We start from the raw sequence: 8,890 nt of genomic DNA, 5'->3' as shown, positions 1-8,890 counted from the left end.
ACGATTTAAATACAGAAACATAGATTGTATAATGATCAATTTTTTTCATAAGGGTAGAACATAACAAATGGGAGAAATGAATATGGATAATAGCAAAATCGGTCGTGTTCGCCCATGCCGTCATTGGAGAGTAGAATTTGAATTCTTGTTAAAGTTAAATGGGATTTTTATCTGTGATGAAATTATTTAATTAGCATAATAATAATATTAAATAAAGATTTAATAATTACAATAATCGTACACAAAAGGATATCTCCAAACTATTTATTAAAGATTATATATTGACACATACAAAAAACTGACATTACGAACGTGCAACTCTCCAATTACGTCACGACTTATGCGCAATATCTTATCTTCTTAGTATCATAGTATCATGGATAATAGTGGTGAATGAAGAAGAAAAATTTTTGACAGTTTAAGTTTTGACACTCCTTACGTTAACCTCAAACTCAAAGAATAATAAAATAATTAATATATTCATGTAGATAACTGACTGATTCGCTGATTGTAGGAAACCAAACATATTGTAATAATATTATGTTAAATTGTGAAATAATTACATCTTATTTTGCATTGACCTAAGTTTGTATAATGGTTGCACGTAAGTAAATGTTTAGTAAACAATAATTTTTTATTGAATAAACATTTTGATTAAATTTTTATAGATTCTGGAAGTGCTGGAGTGTCTCAAGTCTCTAACTTCTTTTCTGATTATCATGGGGTTCAGCAGTTAAGGGAGTCTCCTAGTCAGTACACTGTAACAGAGTATGTAATCCTTTTATTAATATTTTGATTGATATTTAATATGCTAACAATAAATTTTGTTGTAGATGTGAATTTGATAGACTTCAGAATGTTTTTAAATATGCAGACAACATCCATACAGCCCATGGTTTAGTATACTTGAAATACTTGCAGGATGTTATTAAAAAACAAGTAATATCTAAAATACAGGATGACATTCCTGTAGAGAATGTTGTTTATGAAAAAGTTCTTCAGTTAGTTAAGGCATATAAGGAAAATGGAGTGTTTATTAAGAATGTGTTTTCAAGATTGTCTCAAAGTCATTTGCAAAATATTGAAAAGGTAAGTGTGGACAACAAAAGTGTTTATCAAATAAAAGAAACCTATTAAGTAAATGGGAGCTCAGTCTAGATGAAGTTGACTTGACTATTCTAATTTCAATTTTGTGTGTATAGTGATTATTAGAAAAGGATTTGTAATTATTCTTGCTTTACTAGTATTCATATATGATTTTAAAATTGATTATGTTTAAGGTACTGGAGAAAGTGACAGAGAGATTACCAAATAACTTTTTCAAAAGGGACAAACTTAATATTCCACAAAAATACAATGATATAAATATAGATATACCAATCAAAACAATAAATCCAATATTTTACATTCCTTTAAAAGAAGAATTACCAGAACTTGACAAGACTCTTGAAAAAACTAAGAAATCACAGAAAGACAACTTCTCACTTTTATATGTTAAGCCTAAAGAAACAGAGCAAAATAGATCAAGTAATGAAACTTATCCATTGGAAACAATGTTTGAGTGTTATGGACAGTCTATTACTGGGTATGATTACCGAGATTTTAAAACCATTGTTCATACTGAATTAAATTCTTCCAAGAGCAATGATGAAGTAATGGAATATTTTTTGGAAACATTTGGATATGGTTCAATTGACTTGTTAACAGAAATAATTAGGCACAGAAATGGAAAAATTGATTACAGTTCTCAGCAATATGGTAAGTATCCATTTATATTGACGATAAAATGTGAAAAATTGTTTTTAATTGCTTTACTTAATAATTTGAATATAGTTTTAGAAGGAGATGTAGGTAGGAATAGTAAAAACGTCCCAGCAAGTATGATAGCAGGTCAAGTAACTGTACAGTCAGAGAAAGAGAGCCAACTTTCAAAAAAGTTGAGAAAAATGGAGAAAAAAGATAAATCTAAGTATGCTTCTTCAGATTCAAGGCAGTAAGTATATTAAGCATTTTACCAGAGAAATTATTTCACTTTTTGTTATTTTTAGAACTGAAATGGATCATGAAATGGCAACAAATACTTCTATATTCAGAAAAGCAGCTACACAGCCGATGGATGCAGATGAGTATCCACATGTCCATGATCAGTTGAGGAATCATATGGTAACAAGTAAGTTTTTGTTACTTTATTATATTTGTTAACAAATTATATAGGACAACACATTATTTTTTGTACTGTTAATATACAAGAGTAATTAAACAAAGTGTTACTGTACGTTTAGGTTACAGAAAACTAATATTGTTTCATTTCAGCTAAATACGAAGGAGTTTCAATAACCCAACCAAAAAATGCAATAAAAAAAGTTACACCCGACTATGCAGAATTTACCATACCAGGTGGATCAAAGGGAGATGTACCAGACATGGAACTGGTTAAAGTATCTTCTCTGGATTCGACAGGACAGTTAGTTTTTAGGGATATAAAACAGTTTAATAGGATACAGTCTGAGGTATTTCCTGTTGCGTATCATTCTAATGAAAATATGTTGGTTTGTGCACCTACTGGAGCTGGTAAAACAAATATTGCCCTTCTTAGTATTGTTCATCAGGTGAAATGTCATATGGAAGGAAGTCTTATCAGGAAAAACGATTTTAAGGTTAGTACTATTAAAATTTGTACAGAAAACATTAGGAATACATTGTTACATTAAGAATATTGTATAATTTGTGATTTATTCCAAAAAAAGTTGTTTGATAAATGGATGACAAAATTGTGTGATAACTATGTTATCTAAAACAGATAGTGTATATGCTATAAACATTTTTCAACACATTGTAACTCGTTTTGACATTTGTTAAACCCTTTTCAATATTTCCGAACACTATTAATGTTGTTTAAAGTTTCTTAACTGCTTTCAACTCATTTTAAAAGAGATTTTAACACTTAATTGCTAAACTCTTTTTTAAAGTAATTTAACTTGAATGTTTGTAAACGCTTTTCAACAGTACTCAATTCAAAGATTTTTAATGTTATTTAGGATTTTTTAATGTTACTTAACATTTCTTAATGTTTTTTCATGCTTTGGAACCCATTTTTATTCTTCTAAACTATTTTTAAAACATCTTAGCACTTTTAGAATCACTGTAACTCGCTACTAAAGGCTTTTGAGCCATTTTCAATAATTATTAATGCTTTTTAATATATTTTAACTCGCCTTAACATTTTTAAAAGCTTTTCAAAAAATTACCTAAATTGTCCTTTATCTGGTTCTAGATCATTTATGTATGTCCAATGAAAGCACTCGCCACCGAAATGGTAGTGAACTTTTCTAAAAAATTAGCGCCTATAGGCGTTACAGTGAAAGAATGTACAGGAGACATGCAGTTAACGAAAAAAGAAATTGCTGAAACGCAAATGTTGGTTACCACCCCTGAAAAGTGGGACGTCATCACCAGAAAAGGAGCAGGTAAGGTTCTTTTTATATATGTATGTATTCTTAGTGTAGTCAAATCAATAATTCTGTAGTATATTCTGTTACTTTTAGATATTTCTTAGTTGCTCAAAATTATTATAGTTCTTCAAATCTTATTATTTTTGAAAATTTAAATTGTTTGTGGTTCATTGTCTTCTGTATATAGCGAAAATCTTCATATTCTCCGTTTAAAATGTGCTACTATTATTTTTATTTGTTTGTAGTGGACACAGAAGTTGTGGGTCTCGTTAAACTTCTCATAATTGACGAAGTTCATCTCTTAAACGGTAGCAGGGGTCCCGTCATAGAGGCGCTAGTGGCCAGAACTTTAAGACAAGTGGTTAGTAGTCAAAGCATGATAAGAATCGTTGCCTTATCTGCTACTCTACCCGGATATTTAGACGTTGCTACATTTTTAAAGGTCAATCCAAGATCCGGACTTTTCTTCTTTGATAATCGTTTTAGGTCTGTGCCTCTGACGACTTCATTTATTGGATGTAAGAAAAAGAACGAGAATGACATTATGGATAACGTGTGCTACGAGAAAGTGGTTCAGTTCGTCAGAGAAGGACATCAGGTATTTATTTATTATTTATGACTTATATTAAATTTCTCTTTCCAACATTTTTAATGCGTTTCAACTTTTTTTATTGCTTTTAATGCTGTTCTACGTTTCTTAACTACTTTTTCATTATTTTAAAAGGCTTTTTAGTCCTTACCTTCGCTACATAACATTTCTTAACAATTTCCAAGGGGTGTTAACCATTTTATAAGGCTGTAATGCTTTTTAACGCTTATCAATATTGTTCAGCATTTATTAATGCTTTTTAACGCTTCCATTTTAACCCCGCTTAATTATTTTAGCACTTTTTAATGCCTTTTAACACTACTTAATGAATTTCAACGCTTTTTAATGCTTTTTTTAACACTTCTGAACACTTTTTAACTGTTATTATCAGTTTTCAACGCATTTTAATTCGTTATAATATAATAAAGCTTTTCAACGCTGCTCAACGTTTTTTTTTTAACGTTTCGTACGTTTTTTTAATTGCTTTGCACCTATTAAGGCCTTTCAACACTATTTAATGTATTTTAACGCCATATAACGCTTTTTAATATTGTTTTATACATCGTAATGCTTTCAACGCTTTTTAAGGTTTATTAAAACTTCTTAAATTCTGGTCAATACCTCTAAACGTTTTTTAGCACTCCTAAACGGTTTTTAATACTTACTAATATTTCTTAAGCTTTTTCTGAATATTTTTTTGAAATCTTATAAACGTTTTTTTATGCGGTCTAATACAGTTCAACATTTCTTAACTACTTTCAACTCATTTTAAAACGCTTTTTATTGCTTTTCTTTTTCTATGCAATGCTTCTTAACCGCTTTCAAAGTCCATTCACGATGTGTTTGCTTGTTTTAACTTGTTTCAATGCTGATCAAAGTTTTTAAGGCTTGTTTAATACTTCTTAATGCCTTTCGGAACTTTTCAACACTTTTTACTCTTGTATTATCTCTTCTTAACACTTTTTAACTGTTATTAATGCTTTTTAGCGTTTTTATCGCTTTTTAATTCTGTTAAATGCTGTCAAATTCTACTTAACGATTTTGAACGCGTTTTCAACACAACTCAATGAATTTTAACGTTGTACAATGCTTTTTAACGGCGTTCAACAATAATTCTAAATTCTTTTCACGCTCTCCAACGCTTTTTAAGGCTTATTAAAGTTTCTTAATGCTTTTTAACTTTTATTAACGTGTTTTAACGTATTTTAAATCTTTCCAACATTTTTTAATGCCGTTCAGTATTTATTAATGCTTTTCGACGCTTCTCAACATTATTTTAACATTTTGTAAGTATTTTTAATCCTGCTAACCGTGCAATGTTTTTTAAAGCCGTTTAACACTTATAAGTTATTTTCGGGGCTTCTCAACGGCTCAATTTTTAACGCTTATTAAAACTGTTAAACACTTTTTAAATTATAATAGATAGAGTGCGCACATCTATTATATTCTTGGGGTGTATTTGTCTGTTTGTTATTCTTCTTCTTCAAGTGCCCTGTCCGTTGCGAACGTTGGCTATTAACATGACAATTCTGATCTTATTTGCGGCGCTTCTGAATAGTTCGACCGATGTGAGCCCGAACCACTTCCTCAGATTTTGGAGCCACGAGTGTCTTCTCCTGCCTGGCCCTCGCTTACTGTCTATTTTTCCCTGGACAATCAATTGCAGTAGACGGTACTTATTGTGTCTCAATATGTGGCCTAGGTATTCAAGCTTTCTTTGTTTAATTGTATTCACGATTTCTTTCTCCTTTCCGATTCTTTGGATTACCTCTGTGTTGGTGATATGTTCGGTCCAGGATATACGAAGAATGCGTCGGTACACCCACATTTCGAATGCTTCTAGTTTTCTCGTGAGCGTCTCCGTCAGCGTCCAGGCCTCCACACCATACAGTAAGATCGGAAAAATGTAGCATTTAACTAGACGTAGTTTTAGGGGAAGAGACAAATCCCTGCTTATGAGGAGCTTTTTCATATTGCTAAATGCTGCTCTAGCTCGTTCTATTCTCGCCTTAATTTCTGTGGCCTGTTCCCATTTTGCATTTACGTTGGTGCCAAGGTACACATAAGATTCTACATGGTCAATTAGTATGTTACTTATCCGTAACTGTCGAGCAGGCTGTTGCTTCCTGCTTATCAGCATCCACTTTGTCTTCTTGAAGTTGAGGCTCAGGCCGTATTCCTCACTAACTGAATAAACTCTTTCCATTACCTGCTGTAATTCGTCTATGGTACTGGCAAGGATCACCGTGTCGTCGGCATATCTTATATTGTTTGTTAACTCGCCGTTTATTTTTATGCCCTCATTTGCATTTTCCATACATTTATTAAATATTTCTTCGGAATAAATATTGAATAGGAGTGGGGATAATATACAACCCTGACGGACACCTCTTTTGATCTGCACACTTTTAGTGAGTTCGTTGCCAATTTTTGCTCTTGCTGTTTGACCCCAGTATAGGTTTGCCACAATTCGAATGTCCTTGTCGTCAATACCTGTCTTTCGCAGAATATCTATCAATTGTTCATGATTGACATTGTCAAATGCTTTTCTAAAATCCACAAAGCACAAATACGCGTCCTTATCAACGTCTCTACACCGCTGTATGAGCACCTGGAGAGCGAAAATTGCTTCTCTAGTTCCAAGTGCTTTCCGAAAGCCAAACTGCGATCTATCAATATTTGACTCACATTTATCATATATTCTTCTATGAATGATCTTAGTGAACGCTTTAGTGACATGATTAATCAAGCTTATAAGCCGGTAGTCATCACAGATCTGGGCCTTTGGTTTCTTCGGGATTGTAATAAATGTTGACTGCAGCCAGTTCTCCGGGATTTTACCGCTATTATATATGTTGTTAAAAAGTTCAACTAGATTATCAAGGAACTGTTTGTCTGATTTACATAGGATCTTTAATATTTCGCAGGGTACATTGTCCGGACCTGCTGACTTATTGTTTTTTAGTGCTGCAATGGCATCTTCTATCTCCGATTTAAGGATTGAAGGTCCTGTTTCTCCTTCTCCATATAGGTGATCATCAGTCCTGTCAGATGCAAATAATTTTTCTATGTATGATTTCCATGTTTCTAAGATCGTTGATGGCTCCGAGATAAGATTTCCATCGCCATCTTTTATGCTGTTGGGTGACTTATTGAATTTCCTCTTGTTTGTCATTGATTTTATTTTTTTGTGCATATTGTAACTGTCGTATTTTCGTTCGTATTGTTCTATTTCCCTGCATTCGTTGGAAAACCATTTTTCTTTGGCTTCTCGAATTTTCGTTCTTATGATTTTGTGGATCTGCTGGTATTTTTCTTCATTTTTATTCTTGAATTTACGTCTTTCATCCATCATATCCATTATCTCATCAGACATCCATTCGTTCTTCTTTCGTCTGTCACGCTTTAATAGAGTCGCGCATGTTGTTTGGATTGCTTCCCTCGATTTATCCCATCTCTCTATTATGTCCGACGTGTTCTCGTTAATGTCGTTTATTTTCTTTCCTAGTTGTTCTCGTACTTTTATTTTGGTTTTTGGGTTAGTGAGTTTCTTAATATCAATTGTGTTTAAATTAGATCTTTTCTCGAGCCGTTTTACTCTCATGACCATTCTGCATACCAACAGATTGTGGTCCGTAGGAACATCGGCACCTGGGTACGTTTTTGATGATTTTATCATGTTTTTATATCTTGTTGGTACTGCTGTTTGTTATAATGTAGTCAATCATAGAGTTACGTCCTCTTGTATCTGACCAGGTGATCTAATGTTGTATTGGGTGGTCAAAGTATGTGTTGTTAATTCGGAGATTATTCATTAAACAAAGTTCTAGAAGTCTTTCTCCGTTGTCGTTGAGCGTTTCTTCGTTAAATTTTTGTGTAACTCCAGCCACAGGTATGTTGCCTACTCTGGCGTTTAGGTCGCCGAGAATTATTGTTTTACTACCGGCTATTGTGGTGTCCAGTAAATCTTGGAGCTGTCCATAAAAAGCATCATTGTCTTCCTTATTTTTGCTGTTATCCGGTGCATATAATATTAAGTATCGTCTGGTGAAGTTTAAGGCAAACCAGCATCATGTGTTCGTTGATGTATTTTATTTCTTGAATATTGTTACTGTATTTATTGTGCATTAAGAGGCCTACTCCTGTCTGAGGTCGTTTGCTTTTATCTACTCCGCTGTACAGGAATATAAATTTGTTTCTATTGGCACTTCCTTTCTCTTTCTTTTTTGTTTCGTTCAGGGCACATATATAAATTTTATGGAGCTCCAATTCCTGCACAACTTCCTGTTCCCGTTTGTTCCACGATGCGATGTTCCAAGTGCCAATACGTAGATTATTTGGTCTCTTTGTCCTTTTTCTTGCGTGATTCGTCATCTGTGTATCCGTCCAATTTCGAGGCTTCTGTTCGGTTCTCTGAGCATTGATTTTTTTTGACAGTAAGTAGGCTGCTAACCTTGCCCAGCAACCTCCTTTTCGGAGGACCATTTTTCCCTTCCTCGTCAGCCCTGACCCTGCCTTCCATTGGGGTTGGTTACCCAATCTCCTATCTTTAAATAATAAAATTATTACAGCACACTAACCGCATTTACTTAACTTTTTAATTGTTTTTACTTCTTTAGGCGATGGTTTTCGTAACATCAAGGAATGCCACTGCCTCTGTAGCGAAGAAACTGATCGAAATAGCACAAGTTAAAGGTACTTTACCTTTATTCGAACCAGAAAAGTCGATCAGGGGACTTAAGAGTGGATACAAGAACGGAGATTTGGGTTTTTTGGTACCTCAAGGTTTTGGCATTCATCATGCAGGTATTTATTTTCATATTAGTACCATATAAACCGAGTTCAGCGA

General features: G+C 33.3%; 1 protein-coding gene across 3 annotated transcripts in view; it reads left to right on the top strand.

The window, feature by feature from the left end:
- The first annotated feature begins 452 nt into the window (after window positions 1-452).
- LOC140436362 (activating signal cointegrator 1 complex subunit 3-like) overlaps window positions 453-8,890 on the top strand; it is a 54,463-nt gene continuing 46,025 nt past the window's right edge. Inside the window, exons 1-11 of one of the 3 annotated variants that reach the window (XM_072525103.1) lie at window positions 453-471; window positions 520-604; window positions 669-768; window positions 834-1,089; window positions 1,281-1,758; window positions 1,834-1,993; window positions 2,049-2,170; window positions 2,314-2,657; window positions 3,275-3,467; window positions 3,698-4,050; window positions 8,661-8,847. In XM_072525103.1, the coding sequence (XP_072381204.1) occupies window positions 595-604; window positions 669-768; window positions 834-1,089; window positions 1,281-1,758; window positions 1,834-1,993; window positions 2,049-2,170; window positions 2,314-2,657; window positions 3,275-3,467; window positions 3,698-4,050; window positions 8,661-8,847 (2,203 nt within the window). In that variant the 5' untranslated portion in view covers window positions 453-471; window positions 520-594. Of the gene's footprint in view, window positions 605-668; window positions 769-833; window positions 1,090-1,280; window positions 1,759-1,833; window positions 1,994-2,048; window positions 2,171-2,313; window positions 2,658-3,274; window positions 3,468-3,697; window positions 4,051-8,660; window positions 8,848-8,890 lie in introns of all 3 variants that reach the window. The other 2 variants (XM_072525104.1, XM_072525102.1) reach the window with 2 other exon arrangements.

This window comes from Diabrotica undecimpunctata, chromosome 3 (genome assembly GCF_040954645.1).
Source record: "Diabrotica undecimpunctata isolate CICGRU chromosome 3, icDiaUnde3, whole genome shotgun sequence".
NCBI lineage: Eukaryota > Metazoa > Arthropoda > Insecta > Coleoptera > Chrysomelidae > Diabrotica > Diabrotica undecimpunctata.
This window is presented reverse-complemented; position numbering and strand designations above follow the sequence as displayed.